General features: G+C 51.4%; 2 protein-coding genes across 2 annotated transcripts; one reads left to right on the top strand and one right to left on the bottom strand.

The window, feature by feature from the left end:
- Nucleotides 1-3,839: 3,839 nt before the first annotated feature.
- LOC127665045 (spermatogenesis-associated protein 31D1-like) lies at nucleotides 3,840-10,299 on the bottom strand. Its single transcript, XM_052157425.1, has 4 exons — nucleotides 10,114-10,299; nucleotides 8,793-8,835; nucleotides 7,778-7,838; nucleotides 3,840-7,657 (listed from the first exon to the last, which is right to left on the bottom strand). The coding sequence occupies exons 1-4, from the start codon at nucleotides 10,297-10,299 to the stop codon at nucleotides 3,910-3,912; spliced, it is 4,038 nt and encodes a 1,345-aa protein (XP_052013385.1). The 3' UTR covers nucleotides 3,840-3,909.
- Nucleotides 10,300-17,460: 7,161 nt separating this feature from the next.
- Nucleotides 17,461-23,611, top strand: LOC127665044 (spermatogenesis-associated protein 31D1-like). Its single transcript, XM_052157424.1, has 3 exons — nucleotides 17,461-17,725; nucleotides 19,413-19,470; nucleotides 19,694-23,611. Exons 1-3 carry the CDS (start codon nucleotides 17,503-17,505, stop codon nucleotides 23,472-23,474), a joined length of 4,062 nt encoding a protein of 1,353 aa, XP_052013384.1. The 5' UTR covers nucleotides 17,461-17,502; the 3' UTR covers nucleotides 23,475-23,611.
- The last annotated feature ends 1,191 nt before the right edge of the window (nucleotides 23,612-24,802 follow it).

The following is a 24,802-nucleotide window of genomic DNA, read 5'->3' as shown; positions in this document are numbered from 1 at the left end:
GGTTGGCCTCAAACTCAGAAATCCACCTGCCTCTGCCTTCCAAAGTGCTGGGATTACAGGCGTGCACCACCACCGCCTGGTGATACAAGCCCTACTTAATGAGGCATTTTCTCAATTAAAATTCTTTCTTCTAGGATATGTTCATTTTGTATTGATTGACAAAAAACCAACTGGCCCAGAGGTCAGCAGATCATTTTCAGTAACATCTTGTCCATCGTTACTTGCCTGACTGTAGAATGTTTAAACTGTGTTCTGCTTTACAAAATGCAGTAAAACATACTAGAAACATACTAGAAATACCTGCTTTGCTCTCAAGTCTGCACGTGAAGATAAGAGTTCTTGGCTTTCTGTTCCTGCCGTCACATCTGATGTCTGCAGCCATGTCACCTCTGTCATGACAGATTCTCTTTTGGAAACATGGAGACACCCAACACAGTCAACTATAGGCAGGCCTAGGTAAGACCCGTAGTTCTTGGGGGTAGGAGAAGGGGGGTATTTTAGAATCAAGATGTTTATTTTTTTATTTTTTATTTTTACTTTTTGAGAGGGTTTCTCTGTGTAGCTCTAGCTGTCCTGGAACTCACTCTCTAGATCAGGCTGGCCTCGAACTCAGAAATCCACCTGCCTCTGCCTCCCAAGTGCTGGGATCAAAGGTGTGCGCCACCACTGCCCGGAAGGATGTTTCTTGAAGTCTACAACTTCTATGCAGGTTTGATCCTCTCTGGTCCATCTAGCCCTTGGACAACTCTGACTCGGGACGGTGGGCTGTCACTTGTGGGTACAGGACCTGACCTCCTCCTGGCTTTGAGGCATGGATAGCCTAAGGGTTGGGAGATGGCTCTTGGTCGGGCTCTCTTCATTTCTGTAGATTCTCCTCATTCTGATTTCACCCAAGTGAACCGGCTTCCTGCTCATATACCCTGCTGTCTCCTCTAGTCTGTCAAAGGCTTCTGTAAGGTCATAGGCCTCACAAGGCACACAACACAAGCTCCCCTTCTTGATATATATATATATATATGATATATATATATCATATATATATATATATCCCTATATGTGTGTATGTATATGATTATATGTATATATAAATACATATGAGTGTGTGTGTAGCCTTTGTTTTTTGTTTTGTTTTGTCTTTTTAAAGATTTACTTATTTTATATGAGTACACTGTTTTCAGACACACCAGCAGAGGGCATTGGCTCCCATTACAGATGGTCATGAGCCACCATGTGGTTGCTGGAAGTTGAACTCAGGACCTTTGGAAGAACAGTCAGTGCTCTTAGCCATTCTTAACTGCTGAGCCATCCCTCCACTCCAGTCCTGAACTTTGGAATAAGTAGGAATTTTATCCCCCTGCCCCCACCACATACACACACACAAAAGAAAAGAAAAGAAAAGAAAAGAAAAGAAAAGAAAAGAAAAGAAAAGAAAAGAAAAGCACCAATAACTCTGCCCTGAATCGGGCAGTGGTGGCGCACTCCTTTAATCCCAGCACTTGGGAGGCAGAGGCAGGCAGATTTTTGAGTTCGTGGCCAGCCTGGTCTACAGAGTGAGCTCCAGGACAGCCACGGCTACACAGAGAAACCCTGTCTCAAAAACCCAAAAAGCAAAACCCAAAACAAACAAACAAAAAACAACAAAAAACCAAACTCTGCCCTGTGTCTTTTCTGAAAGAAGAAACAGACTTCAGTGGGTTCTTCCCTTACAGAGAAATGGGAGCTTGCTCTAGTTTCCTGTCAGAATGATTTCCTTACATCTCTGGGTGACACCAAATCCTGAGTTTTTACTGGCCTTCTTCCAAAAGGAACAGAGGCTGCTGGGTTAAAGTTTACTGCCTGAAATCTCTTAAGGCCTTATTTGAGGGGAAGGAAATGGGGCTGAAAGCCTGGTGGTTAGAACAGGAAGTAGAAATATCACTGAGATGGATTTGAAAGGATTTAACCCCGGGTGGGCATATGTAGGACATACAGGAAGAAGTCAAAGGCCCGGATCTCTGAAAGGACACAGGTTCTGGTGACCTCTCAAGACCAGAGCATGACTGTTAGCACCAGTGACAGACCGCCGGATGACAGATGTCAGAGGGGGAGCAGGGAGAGTCATTGGCTCGACTGGCTACATGGATAAGTGGGTCTTACATGTGTTCTGCAGCTCTGTCCCCTCTGGAGTCTCCACCTACTCAGCACTTTTCCTGATGCCCTGTGACTCTGTCCCCGCAATGGTTGGTGACATAACCTGGAAGGCGGACATGAAGAGACAATAGACTGTAGCAGGGGTGGAAATAGTAGTTTTGACACCCGCAAGACACCTCCAACCTGGAAATACACACAAGTCCTAAGCATCTTGCCTGGCATTTTGTCTCCTTCTTCCCTTGAGGCCTGTGTGTAAAAAGGCAGAATTTTGTGGAATTTTGGTGAGAAGAACATGTTTTGTTTTGTTTATTTATTATTATACATAAGTACACTGTCACTGTCTTCAGACAGACCAGAAGAGGGCGTCAGATCTCATTACTGATGGTTGTGAGCCACCATATGGTCACTGGGATTTGAACTCAGGACCTTTGGAAGAGCAGTCAGTGCTCTTAACCACAGAGCCATCTCTCCAGCCTGAGAAGAACATGTTAACCCACGGAATCTGTGTTCGCTTCACTAGAGAGACTTGAACTTCAAGTGAAACAGGGGAGTTCTGTGGCTCCCTGCAGGTCATCATGTGCAGTGCACACACTGAATATGCATCCTCATGCAGAATGGACGGCAGCCATTTTATCCCCTTCCCTGAAATAAGGACTTTGTGCCTGGCGCAGGCTGATCTAGCTAGTGATGCTCATACGTTGACATCAGAAAGCTCTGTGGTACCCTTTGCGGCCTCGAGAGAACGCCAACGAGCTGGATCAGGCAGTTGTGCTGTTGGGATCATGGGGTGAGGTCACCTCTACATCTCACACACGTCACACTCACACACACTCCCTCGCTTGTGGTGCTTTATCAGTGTGAAAATGAGCTGGGCGCCCCGCCCCCCCCTTCCTCCCGCTGAAGGCAGCCTCACAGTTTGACTGAAAGAACTACCTTCCGTGATAAGAGGGACATTGAAGTACAGCCTTATTCCAATGAACTCCAATGTCTAAAAATTGTTCTTATTTTGGGTTTGTACCACAATAAGAACCAAGATTTTAAGCTTTACTAAAAACAAAATAAACAAAAAGAACTATTTTCTATACAGCCTCAAGAGATAAGTGGGAAAGGGAAGGAGTTGCCACGGTGAGCTATTCGGGAGGGTGTGTCTCACCAGTGAGTGTGCAGCAGACAGTCGGTGCTGCCTCCTGTTCAACTTCTACCACTGTACAGAAGTCGACTCAGGACCAGACGAACAGCTACAATGTACATCTTAGATCATTAACAGCTATCCCAAAAATGTGGACGGAGTCACTGTGTGTCCCGGTCAGGCAAGGATAACCTCATACACAAATATGGAACGACCTCATACAAAAACCACCATTTCCAAGAATATGGAACAATAGGGGGAGGGTGTGGTCAGTCATAACTATTGTTGAGGTTACAGTAAGACATAGGAAGTATACAGCATCATAAAACACTAGGGGGCGAATCCTGCTTTCAATAAGACCCATGGGAGTCTCTAGTGTCCTGTTTGTTAACCGTAGGCTTGTTGTCTAAATCATCTGGCACCCCTGGGCTCTGTCTCTGCCTCTGTTTCTGTCTCTGTCTGTCTGTCTCTCTTCTCTCTCTCTCTCTCTCTCACACACACACACACATACAGAAAAATTTATAGAAAATTTATTAGCAAAGAAATAAGACTATTGTCAGTAAAAACATATGCCCTTGAAAATCTTTTTCTTTTTCCTTTTTTTTTTGTTTGTTTGTTTGGTAATGGACACAAATCTCCCAACAGTGCCTTCAACACAGAGAAGGGCGGCCAGAGGCTCCTAGCCAGCGTGATTCCTGCAGATAGGACTTCGGTGGGGAAGCATGCACAGGGGAGGACTCCACCCTCTTAGCTTTTCCTGTAGTGCCACACCCCTCAGGGGCTGTCTGCCCCTGTCCTGGGCTGCAGGACTCAGCCCTTTGCACTTGAGAGCAGGAAGCTTTGCAGCACAAGTGGGGCAGCCTCTGCACAGGCTCTGTCTGAGCCTGCAGTTGCACCTCCTGCTGAGCCTTCTCAGACCCGAGGGGAGACACGGGTGCCTGGGGGCAGGGAATGACTGTCCCGTGCCTGTACCCCAGCTGTCTCCTCAGGACCGTCCCAGGCTCTCTCCCACATTTCTGAGATTCCGTGTTCCCACAAAGCTCACATCTCCCTTTGGTGAGGCTTGTGCCCTTCACAGATGTCAGTGGGGAGCAGCCCCTGGCCAGGGACTTTTCCTGTCCTTTGTGTTTTCTCCCAGGGGACAGCCTCTGCCAGAAGCCCTTCACCTGGCTGGTGAGCTGATTTTCCAGAGGCTGACTCCTAGGTGTCAGTGCTGGGGAAGATGTGTGTCCTTGTGTTTCTTCTGATGCCCTGGGCTGAACACAGTGTCCCTTCCCTCTGCTCTGGGATGTCCCCAAGCCTGCATCCCCCCCACCGAGCTTCCCAGCTTCAGTTGCCAGTGGGGGCAATGCTCTGGAGCCTGGGGGACAGTCTTTGTTCTTCCTCTTGCCTGAGACATATGCAGGGACCCAGGGACCCTGCGGTGACTCCATGCTGATGCCCACAGTGGGCAAGTGCACATGCAGCACCTGAGAAACTGTCATGTCCCCACTGGAGGGGCCCTGGGGCTTGGAAGTCATTTCTTCTGGGGCCAAGGGCGTGGCAGGCACTTGAATGTGTGTCCCACCCTCTGAGTTCGCCAGGACTTCTGTGGACACCTGACTTTTAGAGTCAGGGGTCTCAGAGCTGTGGGGAACTGGCATTCCCTGCAGGGACTGAGATGCAGTCACATGGCTCCCTGGGGAGCACAGGCCTTGGGTGCCTTTCACAATCTGAGTGGACTGTGGGTGAGGACCAGGGAGTTGCTCTCCCTCGTGTCGCTGCGTGGACCCCTCAGCCACGGAGCCGTCCTCCCAGCTCTCCCTTTCTCCCTGAGACCCCTGGGTGTGGGTGCTGGAAGCCAGGCTCTCATGCGTTGGCCCACCTGGGCTCATGGGCAGCTCTGGGCCAGGTCTGTTGTCTGATCCAGACTGTTGCAGGACGCCTTTGTCTGCCATACTGTCTGTCCAGCGCTGGGGCGGCTCTCTGCCCCTTGGGGCTGTGCTGAGGTCTTTATCTACACATACCTTCTTGTTCTCAGAGGCTGGCTGGCTGTGGCCCACAGGCGAGGTAGCAGGGAGAGGCCTCTGTTGGGTGGGGACTGAATGCACTGTCCCTGTTCTATCTCCAGTAGTGTTTCTCTGGAGGAGCTTGGAGGGCTTGTCAGAGTCTGCTCCGGGAACGTGTTGCTGAGGGAAAGGGTGAGACGGCTCTGCTTTTGTCAAGTAGGACTCTAAGGACTCCTCAACTCTTTGTGGAAGGTCAAACGCCATCCTCCTGCCGAAGGCTGTTATGTGTTTTTCCAGCATCTTCTCTTTGCTATCACTTATCACCAAGTTATGTGGGTGCTTTGTCAGTGCATCTTCTTCACCTGCTGAAGGCGCCATTTGTCTGGGGGAGGTCTCAGCTGGAGGCTGCGCAGTGTTCATAGAGTGCCCTGACCCGCCCACAGCAGGAAGCATCTCACCCCCACTGATCTCTTCAGTGTTCTTGCCAGGATATTCCTGCAGGAAAGTTTCACATTCTTTCCCGAGGCACCCCTGGACCCATGAATCCTTTGAAAACTTCCCAGACATATTTCCTGGCTGAAGTTCTGGATCTGTCTCAGAATTAGAATGTACACTGCTCTTTGTAGCTCCCCTGGAGTTACCCTGTAAGTGATCTCCTTGGTCTATCTCTGGACATTGTCTCTGAACTTTGCTGTGTTTCTCCTTTAGAAGGTGAATCTCTAAGGGCTTTCTATAGAAGCTTCCCAATTGGCTTACCCCAAAGCTTGGTAGGTTTCTGTTGGCATTGAACTTATAGAGAGAGAGCCAAGAGAGTCCGTGGGTGCTTCTTGGCATGGGGACCTCAGGGATTTCTGAGTGCGGACTCATGAATGACAGGGAATCACGGATCCTGTGGGGCAAGCCCCAGCGGCGTTGGATGAGTCTCTTTCGAAGATGGTGTTCTAGTTTCCTCTCGAGTGGATGGCTGAGAGGGAAGTCTCCAGGAAGGATTGTCTTGGGAGCGTGGCCCTTGAATGAACTTCTGGTTGAGGAGATTTTAGGAGGTCGGGGAAAGAAGCCTTCTTGGAATCTTTGGATTAGAGTGGGTAAACCCAAGAAATTTTGCAGTGCTTTTTGTAATAGGTTGTATTCCAGCTGTTGAATTTCACTTGGGGTCAGAGGCTGTGCCTCATCTTTTAGGCTATGAAAACGCACTCCACATATCCTAAGCTGGGATTGAGAAGCTGGCAGGAATTGGATTAGGGGTTGAGTCTGGGCCTTATAGTTGGCAAGGGAGTTGGGCTTGATCTGAGACTGAGGTAGGATTTGCCCCTGTTGGTCACTCTCAGGCAAGGGCAGAGGGGTGGGGTAAGGAAGGCTGGACGCATCACTGCCTGTGGAGGCCTTAGCCATTTTGTTGAAAGAGTCCCTTCCTGGGTAACTGTTACCTGAATTGTCAGCCTCATGTTTTAAGGACTCACTGTGAAGAGAAGGGAGACCCCAGAAGAGCCGGACGTCTTTGTTCTCTGACTGGTCTCCAGGGTTCTTCGGATGAGAGGGCGGCTGCTGTAGGGGAGGGCTCCCTGGCTTTCCCTTTTCACTACCTGAAAGGTTAGAGACTTCTGAGTTCTCTAGAGCAGCCCTTGATGCTGAGCTCTCCGCTAAAGTGTTTGGTGGCATTAAAAAAGACACTGTTTTCTCCTTTTTAAATTTATATGCAGTGACATCAGCGTTCCCTTTCTCTTGCTTCTTGAAGAGTGCTAAGACATCAGGGCTGGGAGACGGATGGTCTCCAGGCTCCTCAGCATGGGCCTTTGTGAGTCTCTGGTCTGAGCTTTGAGTAGCATATGATTCTAGAGGCAGCTGTGCCAGATTTGACAGGGGCTGGTCTTCAGCACTGAACCGTGGCCGGGAGGATGCTGGCTGATAGGCAGTGCTTTTGGCTGTTGAGACTTTGGGGGACCGCTTCCTAGGGCTCTCCACAGGAGACTGGGGAACTTCTGCTTGGAGAGCTAACTGTGCTTCCTGAGTGGCATTTGGAGCTAGATGTGGAGAAGAGGCCAGTGTTCTGCGTGGGGTTTGGGCCAATAACACTGCAGGGTTTAAGGGAGCAGTGTCTTGTGGTGACAGAGAGGCGCTGAGTGGTATGGGAGGAGATACACCATCCAAAGGAATGATTCGGTTCGGTGAGAAGATGGAGGGGGAGGTGCAGGGAGGAGCTTCTGGAGCTGGATGTCCTGGTCGGCCAGAGGGTAGAGCCTCTGTCACAGGAGCCTTAGAAGGCAAAGAGGACACCGAGGCAGCACCGTCTTCCGGGGCAGCCTGAGAGAGCAGGTGGCTGACCTGAGTACTCGCTTTGTTACATACGTTACAGAGGGGATCTGGACATAGCAGTTGCCGAAAGCCTGTGGGATCATACGGCTTGCCCGGGCTGTGAGGAGACAGAAAGGTCAGCATTTTAGCTAAGTTGAACATGTGAATAAGAAAGCTTGCGGGCCAGGGTAGAGAGCTGGGAGAAGGGACCAGGACAGGAGGGGAATCAATCAGTCACCTTTGCAAGATTGTCTGCAGCTTCCTTCCTTCCTCGGGGTCTTTCTGGCTAGTTCTCTTACCTGGAAAAAGAAGAACATGCATACTGCAGAAAAAGGGTAGACATGGGAGGGGCATGTGGTGGGAGGGGCATGTGGTGGGAGGGGCATGTGGTGGGAGGGGCATGTGGTGGGAGGGGCATGTGGTGGGAGGGGCATGTGGTGGGAGGGGCATGTGGTGGGAGGGGCATGTGGTGGGAGGGGCATGTGGTGGGAGGGGCATGTGGTGGGAGGGGCATGTGGTGGGAGGGGCATGTGGCGGGCCTTCCGGGGAAAACATTCAAGGGGCTGGAGAGATGGCTCAGTGGTTAAAAGCACTTGGGATTCTTCTAGAGGACTTGGGTTCAGTTGTCGGAACCCACGTGTTGGCTTTGGGTCCAACGACAGGACAGTGGATGCCCTCTTACGACCTCTAAGGGATGTGGTACACAGATATACGTGCAAGGAAAAAAGCCATCACATTCACTAAATATCTAGATCTTTCAAAAAGAAAGAGAAGTAGGTAGGAGACCCTGCAGCAGTGACTAGCGCTCTGTGGGGACACGCAGAATGCTCACAAGCTCTTTTGCTAATCCGGCCCCCTGTGTTCTCCTGAGTGCCTCTCAAAACCACTGCAGGAGACACTCGCAGGGGTTTTCTCATGCCTGTCAGCTCCCAGGAAGGAAACAAGGGACACAGTGAAGGAGACTTAAGCTGTGCTTCAGGGCAGCCAGTACCCCTCCCCCCCTACATCTCAGGAGATCCCCGAGGGGCCATGCCCGTCACCAAGGCTGTCCTGAGGATCTGGGCCCACTGCCCATGACAGTCCTCAGATGCTGTGGCCACTGCTTCAAGCACGGGGGAATAGCTCTATCTTAGATTGATCTTGTGAATCAGTCTCAGGAGTGCTGTCTTCATCTTTGTATCACCGACCTGAAACTTCAGAGAAAGGACAGCAGGGGGACACTGGGATGGTGAAGTTAGGAGCTAGACACCTACGTTTAAAGGCTTTCCTTTTATGGCGTCTAATGCTGTTCTGTCGCTGTAAAGAAGAGAGAAACGCAGTGAGCACAGAAGACTTCCTTGTACTGCGCCTCTTTGATATATGTTCACAAAATCCTGAAGTCTATTGAATAAATGAGATTTATGCATTCGTTTTACTAACTTTAGAAGTAATCGCTTATTTTTTTACTGTTTTTCTCTCTAGGAAAGTAGAGGAGAACATTATGAAGTCCGCACTGGGGGAGGGGGTGGTCCTCTTGATAGCACAGAATCTGAGGTCAGCATTTATATCTCTGCTCTCTCCAGGGCTATGTGTGAAGCTAAAGACCACACACCAGGCTTGAATCAGAGGCCACCAACACGCAGCACTGTGATCCTGACCAGTTCGTCCTGGAGGAGGGTGGGGGAGGGACGCGTGATGGGGAGTGGATCACGGGATGCACTGTCAGGAGAGGCTGGTCTCATCCCCAGAGCCCAAAGGCTGGAGCCAAGACACTAGGACCAGTTTCCTACTTTGTCCCGGAAACTTCAGTCACACACAGATGGGAAGGTGACTGTGGGCTCCAGGTGGGAATCAGTCTCCCTGATCCTTCTCATAGCTCTCCTCTCCTCCTCTCCCCTTCCCTCCCCCCTCCTGTCCCCTCCCCTCTCCTACTCCCCCTCCCCTCCTCTCCTCTCCCCTCTCCTTTCCCCTCCCTTCTCCTCTCCTGCTATTCCCTCTCTTTTCTACCCCTCCTCTCTCATTTTTCCCTTCTTATCCCTCTCTTCCTCCCTCCCCTTTTCTCTCCTCTCCTCTTCTCCTCCCTCCTCTCCTCCCCTCTCTTCTTGTCCCTCCTCCCTATCCCCTCTTCTTTTCTCTCCTCTCCTCTTCTCCCTCCTCCCCTTCCCTCCCCGTCTTGTCTCCTTCCCTCTCCTCTCCTCCTCTCTGCTCCCCTCTCCCCCTCCTGTCCCCTTCCCTCTCCTCTCCTCCTCTCTGCTCCCCTCTCCCCCTCCTGTCCCCTTCCCTCTCCTCTCCTCTCTGCTCCCACCTCCCTTTTCTCTCCTCTCCTCTTCTCCCTCCTCTCCTCCCCTCTCCTCTTGTCCCTCCTCCCCTTCCCTCCCTTCCCCTCCCCTCTCCTCTCCTTTGCCTTCCCCTCCCATCTCCTCCCCATTCCCTCCCCTTTTCCTCTCCTCTCCTCTCCCCTCCCCTCCCTTCCCCTCTCTCCTCATTCATCTCAGACATCATCCCTCTGACAGCCAAGCTCATCCTACAGCCAGACAACAGAACTACAGCCCAGCAACAAAGAGTCTCTCTTGGGAACTCACCACACTTCCTTACCTTTGGGGCATTTTTCTTTCTCCGCAACGTCTGTATAAGCAGTCTCCATATCAGGTACCAGATGTACAGAAGCAGCAGCCCCAGTCCACTCAGAAGAGTGTGGTTGAGGTCTATGTGGTAGGAAGCTGAGCCAAGGGTCAGCCATGTCTTAGAGAGGCCACTCAGAGATGAGAGAATGTTCTCCATAGTGTAAACAGCATGGCTGCCTGAGGTGTCTGATGCTGAGGGCTCATGAGCTTGACTAGAGTCCCAAGCCTGCATCACAGAGCAGGGGAGAGTCACAAGGGTTTCTGAGGGCGGGGAGGGGTGTGTCTTCAGCCCTTCCCCCACCCCAAGGAGCTCCTCAGAGCCCTCTGCCCAACCCTGCTGCTGTCTCCATCTGCCCTTTCCTCACACCATGCTCCTCAGGGGGACTTCCTGCTGTTCCAGCAACAGCCCAGGCTGTCACCCAGTAGTCCCCTTGCTGTTGGGAGAACTTGATTTGGCCCTCAGCAGTTCTGGTACCAGGTGGTGCCTGGGACTCTGCTTTGCTGAGATATTCACAGTCTCTCTCAGCCACTAGGCTCCTGTCATGTCCGTGCTATAGTTGAATGGTTATTCCCTCTGCCTATTATATTTATTTATCTTCGTGAATGTCAAGAAGTAAATGTCTCTGTTGGAGTCAGCTTTGGGTGTCTTTTAGTCAGAGCAACAGAGTTAAGTCATAAAACTGATATAAATATTAAATCATGTCAGAACATATATTTTTGGTCAAATCCTATATTGGGTATAACTGTACGCCGTGCGTTTTTTCCATAGTTAGTAAAAATTTAACTGCATTGAGGCTTTTGATTGTGATCTAAATGTACAGAGCCGCACTGACCAATCAGAGTACGAGTTTCATGTCTAGGAGGAGTTGACCTTTCCTCCTTTCATTTCCTTGCCCGGTCAGGATGATAGGAGTTTCAGCATTCATTTAGATGGGGCTGGCTGTTGTAAGCTCTGAACAGTTCCCGGGATTCTTGATGACAGAAGACCCTGGAGTGTCAGTGCCTTAAAGAAGAACCTGGCTGAGATCCCTTGCTGATTGTCTGTCCACTGTAGGTAATCACAGTAATGTCCCAAACCGATGAACCTATCATGTGTTATCCAGACATCATTTCTTGTCAGGTTTAAATAACCCTGATGTTGTTGTGCTGTGTTCCATTCACACTGAGGCAGAAGCGAGGGGAGCGAGGAGCAGGAGTTAGGAGGGGTGGAGAGAGAAGGAGACGCCAATATCCGGATGGCTTCAGACGTATTTCTGATGTTTGGAGATGTTAGAAATATTGGGATAAGACTTTATCATTGTAGATTGGCATTATGTAATTGGGAATTTCTTATACATAAAGATATTTGGCTAACTATTCAAGTTTAAGAGTCGTACTTTACTGGATACTTGGAAGGAGTGATGCAGAGGCCTGGCGGGGCGGGACTCTTAATTATTACCCATCACATTGTTGTGCACCCTCACCTACACTTTCAGCTTTGAAAAAGAATCGATGGTTTGTTCAATTTGGGATTTTGTTTGTCTATGTCCTTGTTTCCCACCGAACGCTGTACACCTCTGGGCCTTGGTGAGTTCCTTTAAGAATTTGGGGTGGAGCCAGGCTGTGGTGGCGCATGCCTGTAATCCCAGCACTCTGGGAGGCAGAGGCAGGCAGATTTCTGAGTTCGAGGCCAGCCTGGTCTACAGAGTGAGTTCCAGGACAGCCAGGGCTACACAGAGAAACCCTGTCTCGAAAAACCAAAAAAAAAAAAAAAAAAAAGAATTTGGGGTGGGACTCTGGTGTACCATTCCCCCAATGTTGCATGGTGGTTTAGACATGGGTGGTTCATCTTTGTACGTTTGTCTCCATCCTGTGACAAAATGCCTGTGATGAAGCTAAGAAAAGCTTTGGAGAGTCGTGGCTTCACCCCGTTCATTCCCACAGTTGCTTGGTGTGCTGCTTTGGGCGTGCAGTCATGCTGTTGTATTATAGGAGAAGGGGCTTTCCTGTGACAGACACACAGAAAGTCAGGGGCCAAGAGCCTTGGCCTCCCCTCAAGGTCCATCCCAGGCCCCTAGCTTTTCTCTCCCAGGCCTCTTTCCCAACTGTGCCGGAACTTTTCCATGGAGCCACATACTGGTGACCAAGACACACACACACACATACACACATACACACATATACATACACACACACAATACACACACACATATACACACACACATACACACACACACACACACACACACACACGAACATGAACACATGGACACGTGGTATGAGTCATGAAGTATTTTAGGAGGCATGCCATGAATACTGTTTCCTTTTCTTTCTTTCTTTCTTTCTTTCTTTCTTTCTTTCTTTCTTTCTTTCTTTCTTTCTTTCTTTCTTTCTTTCTAAATATTTCTTTATTTCATATATGTGACTACACCATCTCTGTCTTCAGACACACCGGAAGAGGGTATAGGGTTCCATTACGGATGGTTGTGGGCCACCATGTGGTTGCTGGGACTTGAACTCAGGACCTCCAGGAGAGTAATCAGTGCTCTTAACCACTGAGCCATCTCTCCAGCCCCAGTTTCTCTTTTCTTATGCTATTAACTCTCCATGATCCCACTACATGAATTCCAGGATACTCCCCACTGCTTTTTTTCCTCATAATATGAATGGTGACTTTGTAAGGACCTTTTGTTCAAGACCATCCCAGGTGGCTCTATCAAAGAAACAAATATCTTTCTGTTCTTGCAACACTCCTCAGTAAGTTTGACTCAGGAAGACACTGGTGATGGGTAGGGTAAGAAGACAGATGGTCGTTCCATGGGAAAGACAGCAGGTCCTCCGCTGTACCCGGGGGTGGGGGTGGGGGTGGGGTGGGGTGGCCTGTGCTCCCACTCATGGGGATCCCGATGTGGCACAGCAGCCACCTCGACCTTGTCTGGGAAGCCCGTCCTGGTCCTTATACCACTCTCTAGTGTACTCAGCCTCTCTTACTCTGCAAGTCACCACAGCTTGCCCGGCCTCGCAGCCTTCCCTGCAAACCCACTGGCCCTTGTCTGCCTCTGGCCAGCCTACAAATTGCACTGTTCAACAACTTGCCCTAGTAGGGTCTTTGAACATATGCTTGTTCTATCAGCAATTTGTGTGTGTGTGTGTGTGTGTGTGTCTGCAGCCACCGCAGCCATCAGAGCAACAATCCACAGGAGGCAAGAAAACTGTTTCAACACAACCTAGTAGCTCATGTTGGTTCAGACTTCCTGAGTCTGACTCCGGTGATTCATTTTAGGCAAAGCTCAGTTTGGTGAAAACTTCTCCCCATGACAATGAACTCAGTTCCATGTAAACAATAAAGCACAAAGTGAGCTAAATAAAAGCCATATGTGACTACATCAAAATTCTCTGTAGGGCTGGAGAGATGGCTCAGTGGTTAAGAGCACTGACTGCTCTTCCAGAGGTCCAGAATTCAAATCCCAGCAACCACATGGTGGCTCACAACCATCCGTAATGGGATCGGATGCCCTCTTCTGGGGTGTCTGAAGACAGCTACAGCGTACTTACATATAAAAAAAAAATAAATCTTTAAAAAACAAAGCAAAACCAAAACTCTCTGTAAAGAACATGCAACACAAGCCAGGCATGATATTGAAGAGGCAGAGGTGGGCGGAGCTCTGAGTTTGTGGCTAGCCTGATCTACAGAGCACTTTCAGGACAACCAGCGCTACATAAAGAGATTCTGTCCTGGAAAACAACCAAGTCCATGTGACACGGTCCATAAAGGAAGGTTCTCTATAGATTACCTGAGGAAAACCAAGCTTATGAGGAGACTCTGGGGGAGAGGCGGGTGGTCTTCAGCCACAAGGATGGTACAAAGGTCACCAGGTTAGAACGTACAGCTGCTCTCAACCTTCTGGTGGGTAACAGGTTTTTGCATCTCTTCCCTTGAAGGAACAACCCTGTATGCTAACATTCTAGATGCTCAATTGCGTGGGAACAGAAGGGCTCCGTGCCTCCTATACCAATTTAACCTTGTGTCTCTTGACTACTGTATTGACTGGTTTTGTGTGTCAACTTGACACAGGCTGGAGTTATCACAGAGAAAGGAGTCTCCCTTGAGGAAATGCCTCCATGAGTTCCAACTATAAGGCATTTTCTCAATTAGTGATCAAGGGGGGAGGGCCCCTTGTGGGTGGTACCATCCCTGGGCTGGTAGTCCTGGGTTCTATAAGAAAGCAGGCTGAGCAAGCCAAGGGAAGCAAGCCAGTAAGCAACATCCCTCCATGGCCTCTGCATCAGCTCCTGCTTCCTGACCTGCTTGAGTTCCAGTCCTGACTTCCTTTGGTGATGAACAGCAGTGTGGAAGTGTAAGCTGAATAAACCCTTTCCTCCCCAGTTTGCGTCTCGGTCACGTGGAGGAATACAAACCCTGACTAAGACAGCTACCATGCTGTCTGTCCCATGAGTTCTCTCTGTCCTCCCATCTCTGGCTTACTAGCTTGCCCATCCCCCCACCTCCCATGATCCATAGAATAAACCCCACCCAGTTCACCCAGTACATTTCAGGTCTTCCTTTTCTTCCTGCCCATCCACTCCACGTCCCTAACTCTGCTCTGCCCTGGCTTTTAGCCTGTGCTGTGTCTGTGCCTTAGTCTAGTCTGCCTTTCTTGGCATGCCAGACAGATACTGACCACACTGACCCTATTCTACCTGGCACGCCCTGCTTCCCAACACAGCTCAAAGGGTGGCTGCAGGTAACAACCCATCCTGATCCCCAGTTCATCCCAGTCTTTCTTCTTTCCAGCCAGCCCCTCCTCAGCAACTCCTACCACCCTTGCCCATGTCCCCTGTCCCCAGCCATCCCCACTCCCCAGGCCACAGTAGTCACACCAGAGCACTGACTTCTTCAATCTAACCTAGTCCTCAGGCTCTCCTGTGACAGCTGACATCACCCCTGTCTTCGGCATGCTCTCCTGCCAGACCTGCCGTGTTCCAAAGCTCATGTTACCCATGATTCTACCCAGTATGTCCTGTCCACGCCCACCGCCCCTGCCCACCAGGCGGTGTGCGCCTCTCCAGCTCACTCCAGATCATGCCCCTGGATGCCTGCCCACCCTGGCCCGACTTACCCTTGACTCTGTCGTCCTGCAGCTCCAACAGTCCAGCCATCTCATTACCTTGATTCCCTCGTTGTGCTCTGTCCCTCACCTCACAGACCCGTGACCTCCTATCCCTACTGCCTCTCTTCCACCCACACACACCTTTCCTCTACTCCCCCGCTTCTCCCCCCACTGTTTCTATAGCACCCTGCTCTACAGCCACTGCTTGTGCACCCAGACGGCACCGTTTCTCCAGCTCACCTACGTGATGCAATGTGCCATATTCCCCGCCTGACCCCAATCTACCCAGTATGCTGTTCCCAGCTCAGAGTCTACCCAGTCCCAGTAAGTCCCGTTTTGCAGCTTCTCCAGCCTACCCAGCGTCTTCCTCTTCTCACCTCATACCATTCTGGTATCTCCAGGCCTACTGCCCACTCTGGTCCAGCCCTTCTAATGAGCCTCCACCTTCCAGTGTTCTCCACCTGGCCTTAGTGTCCCTACTGTGCAAGGATCTTCAGTGGACCTTATAGTGCCAGTCATCCAGTTCCGACTATACCTTATTCTATACAAGGCACTTATTTGACAAATCAGTCCAGCCCACTCCAGCCTGGCCTGGGAGCAACCCTGTCTTCTCAGCTGCTCCAGCCTTCCCTCTCTGCCAGCTCAGCCTTCTTCCACCTGAACCTCTCCGGCCTCCTGGACACACCCTCACTCAGGTCCTGAGTATCTCGGATCTGGCTTTCTTGTGAGTCCTTCCATGTCAAGCCAAATTTAAACCACAAACATAAATATAAACTGATTAGAACTAACATTTCTTGGTATTCTCAGAGTAAGTTAATGTTGCAGCTTGCCCAGATGCTGTTTGTAGTCTGAGGTTAATTCTGCCTCCTCAAGAAGGGTTGCCCTCACCACTAGCCATCTATCATGTATTCAGATCTCATGTGAACCTTCTCCCCATTCTAACTGGTCAATAAAAGCTAGAGCCTGTGATTGGGCAGTGGCGGAGAAAGGTGGGATAGTTGGTTTGGGCAGAGGAGAGAGAGGATGGAAGAAGAGGAGGAGGAAGCCAAGATGGAGCAGAACCACATGGCCGGGAGAAACTGCAGGCAGCAAAGGGTTTTAGAGCTGGGGAATAAGTTAGTATAGCACTACATCTGCACAATCTAGGCACATAGCTTATAAATGTAACAACTGGATTGTAGATGTGTGTTTTTTCTAAAGGTTCATCCATTTATTTATATGTAAGTACACTGTAGCTGTCCACAGACACATCGGAAGAGAGCATCCGATCTCACCACAGATGGCTGTGAACCACCGTGTGGTTGTCAGGACCTGAACTCAGAACCTCTGGAAGAGAGAGCAGTCAGTGCTCTTAACCACTGAGCCATCTCTGCAGCTGTTGTTCCGCTCCACCTGTTCCATTCTGCTTGCTGTCACTGTCTTCAGACACCCGGCAAGAGGGCATCAGATCTCATTATAGATGGTTGTGTGCCACCATGTGGTTGTGGGATTTGAACTCAGGACCTTAGGAAGAGCAGTTAGTGCTCTTAACCACTGAGCCATCTCACCAGCCCCAGATTGTGCGTGTTTTTAATACAGGCTTATTGGGCTTGCAAATTCCTGCAACAAGTTTACTTTTTTTTTTTTTTTCTGGTTAGCTGGTTGGTGACGCTTTATGAGTGTTGAGTATCCGTTCAATGCCACACACACAGAGGCATGCCCACATATCCTTTGGCCAATGGGGGATAATTTGTAAAAAGCCATTCAATTTTGTGATTTGATTCTGTCTCTCTAATTAAAGGTATTACAAGCTGATTCATCCACTAAAGTTACTAACTGACATTTGGAAAGAAGATGTGTAAAAGAACCTCAAGTCATGGACCCATGGTAAGTGAAGCGTCTGTATGGTGACATTGCTGTCCTGGGACAGTAGATGTCACAGCAAAGCAGAGTCCCAGGCACCACCTGGTACCAGAACTGCTGAGGGCCAAATCAAGTTCTCCCAACAGCAAGGGGACTACTGGGTGACAGCCTGGGCTGCTGCTGGAACAGCAGGAAGTCCCCCCTGAGGAGCATGGTGTGAGGAAAGGGCAGATGGAGACAGGGAGCAGCAGGGTTGGGCAGAGGGCTCTGAGGAGCTCCTTGGGGTGGGGGAAGGGCTGAAGACACACCCCTCCCCGCCCTCAGAAACCCTTGTGACTCTCCCCTGCTCTGTGATGCAGGCTTGGGACTCTAGTCAAGCTCATGAGCCCTCAGCATCAGACACCTCAGGCAGCCATGCTGTTTACACTATGGAGAACATTCTCTCATCTCTGAGTGGCCTCTCTGAGACATGGCTGACCCTTGGCTCAGCTTCCTACCACATAGACCTCAACCACACTCTTCTGAGTGGACTGGGGCTGCTGCTTCTGTACATCTGGTACCTGATATGGAGACTGCTTGTACAGACGTTGCGGAGAAAGAAAAATGCCCCAAAGGTAAGGAAGTGTGGTGAGTTCCCAAGAGAGACTCTTTGTTGCTGGGCTGTAGTTCTGTTGTCTGGCTGTAGGATGAGCTTGGCTGTCAGAGGGATGATGTCTGAGATGAATGAGGAGAGAGGGGAGGGGAGGGGAGGGGAGAGGAGAGGAAAAGGGGAGGGAATGGGGAGGAGATGGGAGGGGAAGGCAAAGGAGAGGAGAGGAGAGGGGAGGGGAAGGGAGGGAAGGGGAGGAGGGAGAAGAGGAGAGGAGAGAAAAGAAGAGGGGATAGGGAGGAGGGACAAGAGGAGAGGGGAGGAGAGGGGAGGAGAGGAGGGAGAAGAGGAGAGGAGAGAAAAGGGGAGGGAGGAAGAGAGGGATAAGAAGGGAAAAATGAGAGAGGAGGGGTAGAAAAGAGAGGGAATAGCAGGAGAGGAGAAGGGAGGGGAAAGGAGAAGGGAGAGGAGAGGAGAGGGGAGGGGGAATAGGAGAGGGGAGGGGACAGGAGGGGGGAGGGGACAGGAGGGGGGAGGCAACAGGAGGGGGAGGGAAGGGGAGAGGAGGAGAGGAGAGCTATGAGAAGGATCAGGGAGACTGATTCCCACCTGGAGCCCACAGTTACCTTCCCATCTGTGTGTGACTGAAGTTTCCGGGACAAAGTAGGAAACTGGTCCTAGTGTCTTGGCTCCAGCCTTTGGGCTCTGGGGATGAGACCAGCCTCTCCTGACAGTGCATCCCGTGATCCACTCCCCATCACGTGTCCCTCCCCCACCTTCCTCCAGGACCAACTGGTCAGGATCACAGTGCTGCATGTGGAAGGCCTCTCAGAAGAGAGCTTGGCGCCCAGGTGTTCACTCTAGGGCTGGTAATCCTTAAGAGCAGCACAGTTGTAAATTCAGAGGGACACCATGCTGTCCTTTAGTCTCCCAACGGAGGAGTGGAGACGAGCAGCCGCCTTCCCAGTTAATACAGTAGACACACACCTGGCTAATCAGTGGGTCTCGGGACATGCTGGTCGTGGGATTCCGAGTCTCTTAGGAAGGGAGAAATAACCAGTGGGTTCCTGAGCTCACGCTCTTCTGTTGTTGGCAGCCACAGGAGAAAGGGAAGACAATGCAAGCGCCCACAGGTAGGTGTCTGCCTCTGGCCTCTGTTCTCAGGGCTCCCTTCCATGTCCTTTCCATAGGATTCCAGGTTATGATCTGAGAACATCGGTTGCTGTACATAGTCCCTTAATCAAGGAGTGGGGGGGGGGGGGTGCCCTGTGAGGAAAGACTCCAAGAAGACAGGCAGACAGATCCGCGTGGGGATCCCCCCTGGCCCATGGGGCCCCTATGAGATGTGCAGAGGGGAGTGACAGTCTTTGATGACTGGGATGGCCCTTTGGGATCTTCTGAGAAGTGCAGGGGTGGGGGTGGGGGCGGGGGGGCGGGGTGGGGGTGGTACTGGCTGCTTTGAAGCACAGCTTAAGTCTCCTTCACTGTGTTGCCCGCTTCCTTCCTGGGAACTGACAGCCATGAGGAAACCTTCCTACAGTGGTTTTGAGCAGCACTCCGGAGAACACAGGGGGAGGGATTAACAAAAGAGCCGCGCATGCTCGTGAACGTTCTGCGAGTTCTGGCAGAGCACTTGTTGCTCCTTCCCGATGCTTTCGCGACCCACCCTGCGTGTTTCCCCCAAGTCTACTCCCGTGCGGCGCCACTTCCTATCTCTTTCTCTATAACCCATCATCTTGCTTCTTTAAGGTGGGGGGACTTGCCAGAGAGATTCAGAGCAGAGGGAGCTGCAGACAAGCCAGCAGAGGTGAGTTGCTTCCCTTCCTTCCTGGACCCTTTCCCCACATGCCTCATGGCTCTCGGGACCCAGTGCTCCCCGCCCTCTTGGGGGAGGGGTGCACAAGCATCAGGGCATGGGAGGAGGTCACAGAGGACAGCCTAGGATAGGGCAGTGTGAACGGGCTAGACCGTCAGGACCTCGTTTCCACAGGTTGGCCCCAAAGATAGCTTGACCTTCGTATCCCCCGCAGCTCTCTGGAAGAGGCTTCCGAGGCCACCTGCAATGAACCACTGCTACACAGAGATCCCCTCTTCCCTGTGTGCGATAGATCTGGCGATGTTGGTCATCAGCTGTCCCCGGCCGTCCTCAAAGATGGTGCTGCCTCTCACTTGTGCTTGGCCTCCACAGCTCCTGGGACAAAGGCCTCATTCTTTCCACCCTCTCTGCTCACAGGAAACCAGGCAGGGCATCCGGCTCCAGCCTGTCCACCGGAGCCTTTAAGGCTGGCTCAGTCTGTCCTCTCACCGAACCGCTTTGCCGCCCTAAAAGGCTCCTACTCCTCCACACCACAGAGTGACCTGATGACACCAGCGTCTACACTTCCCTCGAACCCTCCATTTCTCCCCGACCCCACCCCAACCTATCCACTTGCCTCTTTTCCTCTTCCAACAAAAGAAGTGCAGAAGTCAGAAGTGGTCTTCCAACCGGAAACCACTAGTTCTCCGGTGGACGGACTCAATAAGATGTCCACTAATGTCCCACCAGCCAAAGGCACTGCGCTGCCAGAGGCCTCCCCGCAGCAGTCTGCTGCTGACAGCCCGTTATCTTCAAACTCGGAACACTCCTTTAACCAGCATCTCCCACCCCACGATGTTTCTCAGGCCCCTTTGCAGGGAGACGCAAGGGCCGACCATCTAGAGCCTGGATACCTTTTTTTCCCTAACTCTGATGCCCTGAGACTGTTCCAAAGGCTAGACAAGAAGGGGTGTGATTTCCTGACGGCAAAGGAAGAGCAGGGAGAGGAGGACAAAGGATGTTTTATAAAGGCACCCGGTTCTTCAGACAAGATGCCATCAGGAGAGACGTTGGTCAAGCCTCAGGATCTGATGGCTTCTCGTTCAGCAAGCAGCGAAGGCAAGCTCACGCCCCAGGCGCTCCCTCGCTTCAAGACTTCTGAAGACCACGAGGAGCTGAAGCCTGCCCAGCTCTTTTGGGGCCCCCCATCTCTACACAGTGAGGCCCTGCGCCCTACTTCTACCACCTCGTACGACCGTTCATCGGCATTAGTGTGCTTCAACAGTATGGCCGAGGCCTCCGTTGCTGACTATTCCCATGCAGTGATGCTTCCCACACCTCTGTCTGTGTGCCGACCACAGACATGGCCACAGACCGCACCCCAGTCTCAGTCTCCTCTCCAACGTGACCCTCCTGCTGAGTCACAGCCTCAGCCTCAACCCCAGTCCCCAGTCTCGGTCTTGACACTTTCTTCTCAATCCGAGCTGAGGGACTGTGGGGTGCATTTTCACAGGCCCCAGGGAGACGAGCCGTCTCTCAGTCCTTCTGCAGTGCAGTGCTTGGAGTACAACATCTTAAAAAAGGAACAGGAGAGGGTGTGGGGTTTACCCCTGGTGATCCAAAAATCCCAGGATACTTTTTGTCCTTCGCCCCCCAAGCTCTTGTTGGGAAATCGTTCCTCCAAGGCCTGCACTCCGAAGGCCATCCTTCCCGGAGACTTCCCCCTCACCAGTGAGCTGGAGAAGAAACTAGAACACCATCTCCGAAAGAGACTCATCCAACACCGCTGGGGCCTGCCCCAAAGGATCGATGAGTCCCTGTCACTCATGAGTCCCCAGTCAGAACTAATCGACTTCTCCGAGTCAAGGAAGAACCGTGGACTCTCCTGGATCACTTTTTTTAAGTACCTTGGCAACCGAGACTCACGGGCCACTGGAACTCGAGGATCTGGAAGATCTCACAGTCGGACGCCTGAAAGTCATTCTCTGCAGGAGACAGGGGTCAAAGAACGGACATACAGTCAAGATGTGGGTCAGAATGCCCACCCGCAGGGTAAACTTCAGGAGGCCTCACAAAACAGTCTGCAGTCTCACTCGAAGCCACACCAGAAGAGTTGTGCAGGCAGGCAGCCTCCCAAGCATTCAAGCCCTTCACAGGCGAGCCAGGGACAGAAAGGAATTGAAAATGTCCTGGAAAAACACCTGAACAAGAAAGTCAGGGAAATCAGTGGGGGTGAGATCCCTGTCGCCGTGGACAGGTCGAGGCATTCTACAAACGTGGCGAACACGCCACAGCCTCCACCTGAGACCTCCACCAGACAAAGGAAAGATCTGGGACCACTGGCCCATGAGGAGGACAGATGGACAAAGCACCCACACTGCTTGTCGCTCAGTCATAGCCAAGAGAAGATGCTGGAAGAACACATAACAGCCTTCGGGAGGAGGATGGCGTTTGGCCTTCCACAAAGAGTTGAGGAGTCCTTAGAATCCTACTTGACAAAAGCAGAGCCGTCTCACCCTTTCCCTCAGCAACACGTTCGAGCCCACTGCGTTCCTGGAGCAGACTCTGACAAGCCCTCCAAGCTCCTCCAGAGAAACACTACTGGAGATAGAACAGGGACAGTGCATTCAGTCCCCACCCAACAGAGGCCTCTCCCTGCTACCTCGCCTGTGGGCCACAGCCAGCCAGCCTCTGAGAACAAGAAGGTATGTGTAGATAAAGACCTCAGCACAGCCCCAAGGGGCAGAGAGCCGCCCCAGCGCTGGACAGACAGTATGGCAGACAAAGGCGTCCTGCAACAGTCTGGATCAGACAACAGACCTGGCCCAGAGCTGCCCATGAGCCCAGGTGGGCCAACGCATGAGAGCCTGGCTTCCAGCACCCACACCCAGGGGTCTCAGGGAGAAAGGGAGAGCTGGGAGGACGGCTCCGTGGCTGAGGGGTCCACGCAGCGACACGAGGGAGAGCAACTCCCTGGTCCTCACCCACAGTCCACTCAGATTGTGAAAGGCACCCAAGGCCTGTGCTCCCCAGGGAGCCATGTGACTGCATCTCAGTCCCTGCAGGGAATGCCAGTTCCCCACAGCTCTGAGACCCCTGACTCTAAAAGTCAGGTGTCCACAGAAGTCCTGGCGAACTCAGAGGGCGGGACACACATTCAAGTGCCTGCCACGCCCTTGGCCCCAGAAGAAATGACTTCCAAGCCCCAGGGCCCCTCCAGTGGGGACATGACAGTTTCTCAGGTGCTGCATGTGCACTTGCCCACTGTGGGCATCAGCATGGAGTCACCGCAGGGTCCCTGGGTCCCTGCATATGTCTCAGGCAAGAGGAAGAACAAAGACTGTCCCCCAGGCTCCAGAGCATTGCCCCCACTGGCAACTGAAGCTGGAAAGCTCGGTGGGGGGGATGCAGGCTTGGGGACATCCCAGAGCAGAGGGAAGGGACACTGTGTTCAGCCCAGGGCATCAGAAGAAACACAAGGACACACATCTTCCCCAGCACTGACACCTAGGAGTCAGCCTCTGGAAAATCAGCTCACCAGCCAGGTGAAGGGCTTCTGGCAGAGGCTGTCCCCTGGGAGGAAACACAAAGGACAGGAAAAGTCCCTGGCCAGGGGCTGCTCCCCACTGACATCTGTGAAGGGCACAAGCCTCACCAAAGGAAGATGTGAGCTTTGTGGGAACACGGAATCTCAGAAATGTGGGAGAGAGCCTGGGACGGTCCTGAGGAGACAGCTGGGGTACAGGCATGGGACAGTCATTCCCTGCCCCCAGGCACCCGTGTCTCCCCTCGGGTCTGAGAAGGCTCAGCAGGAGGTGCAACTGCAGGCTCAGACAGAGCCTGTGCAGAGGCTGCCCCACTTGTGCTGCAAAGCTTCCTGCTCTCAAGTGCAAAGGGCTGAGTCCTGCAGCCCAGGACAGGGGCAGACAGCCCCTGAGGGGTGTGGCACTACAGGAAAAGCTAAGAGGGTGGAGTCCTCCCCTGTGCATGCTTCCCCACCGAAGTCCTATATGTAGGAATCACGCTGGCCAGGAGCCTCTGGCCGCCCTTCTCTGTGTTGAAGGCACTGTTGGGAGGTTTGTTTCCATTACCAAAAAAATTGCTTATCCAGATTTTCTGGGGAATATGTTTTCTACCCAACAGTAAATTTTCCCTTGCTGAAAGTATTGATTTCACCAATAAATTTTCTGAAAATGTGTTTTCTTGTGTGCTTTGTGTGTGGCTTAGGCTAGTACCAGAGCTTGGAGCAGGGAAAAGAGCCAATCCCTCCAGATTTCACTAGCTGCCTCTCTCTGCTTCTAGAAGAGGCATTAGCCCTTGAGGTTCCTTCTAAAGGACTGAAGTGACATGGGAAGAAGTTCTTTACTTGCTGGTTTTTCCTTCAGCCCTTAGCTCATAATTTTCCTCTGTCATTTTCCACATTCTTGAGTGCCAACAGCCAGTTTTGGCATCCTTGTGGTGGGTAAACTGAGGCAGAAAGCTATGGGAGAGCAGGTGTAAGTGCTTACAGATGCTGATGGGGATAGATCCAGATACCTACAGAGGCTGCTGCCAACGGCAGCCATGGATTAGAGAAGTTACCCAGTGGGCTTTCCTCTGAGGGAACACAGCTTAATTTCCTGGGGCTGGCACTACCTGTGGCCAGCAGATAAACTATTAACTCTTTTAATTCCTTGGGGCTGATGAGAAAGAGAAAAAGAGAAAATTTGCACACACACACACACACACACATACACACACACATACACACACACATACACACACACAGTGGATCGAACAAAGAGTCTAATAACTTCATACACACAAATATATATATACATGCATACATATATGCATACTTGCAGACATATACACATACACACATACATACAAAACTACACATATACACATTCTCACATAGAATATTCAGAGCAAGCCGGATGGTGGTGCCGCATTTCATCCCAGCACTTGGGAGGCAGAGGCAGGTGGATTTCTGAGTTCGAGGCCAGCCTGGTCTACAGAGTGAGTACCAGGACTGCCAGGGCTACACAGAGAAACCCTGCCTTGAGAAACCAAACCAAAACAAACAAAACAAAGAGAATGGCAGTCATATCTACTTTAAACCTTCAGGGTGCAGGTCTAGGTATCAGCAATTCTTATTAAATCATATCGGGAAGCTGAGGGCAAAAATGGGCATAAGACACCAATCATTACAGTCTAGCCTCAGTGAGTCATGCCAGCCAGCACTGCCCTTGTTCTTTTCCCCTGGCCATAAAAGGTCCCTAGCTTAACTAATTAGAGTGTGCCTTTCTGAGCGTTAAATTGTTTCTTAAGGATTTTCTTCATCAGAGCCAGTAGTAAAATC

Source organism: Apodemus sylvaticus, chromosome 14, assembly GCF_947179515.1.
Source record: "Apodemus sylvaticus chromosome 14, mApoSyl1.1, whole genome shotgun sequence".
Lineage (NCBI taxonomy): Eukaryota > Metazoa > Chordata > Mammalia > Rodentia > Muridae > Apodemus > Apodemus sylvaticus.
Note: the sequence above shows the minus strand (reverse complement) of the source record. Positions and strands in the feature narration are given on the sequence as shown.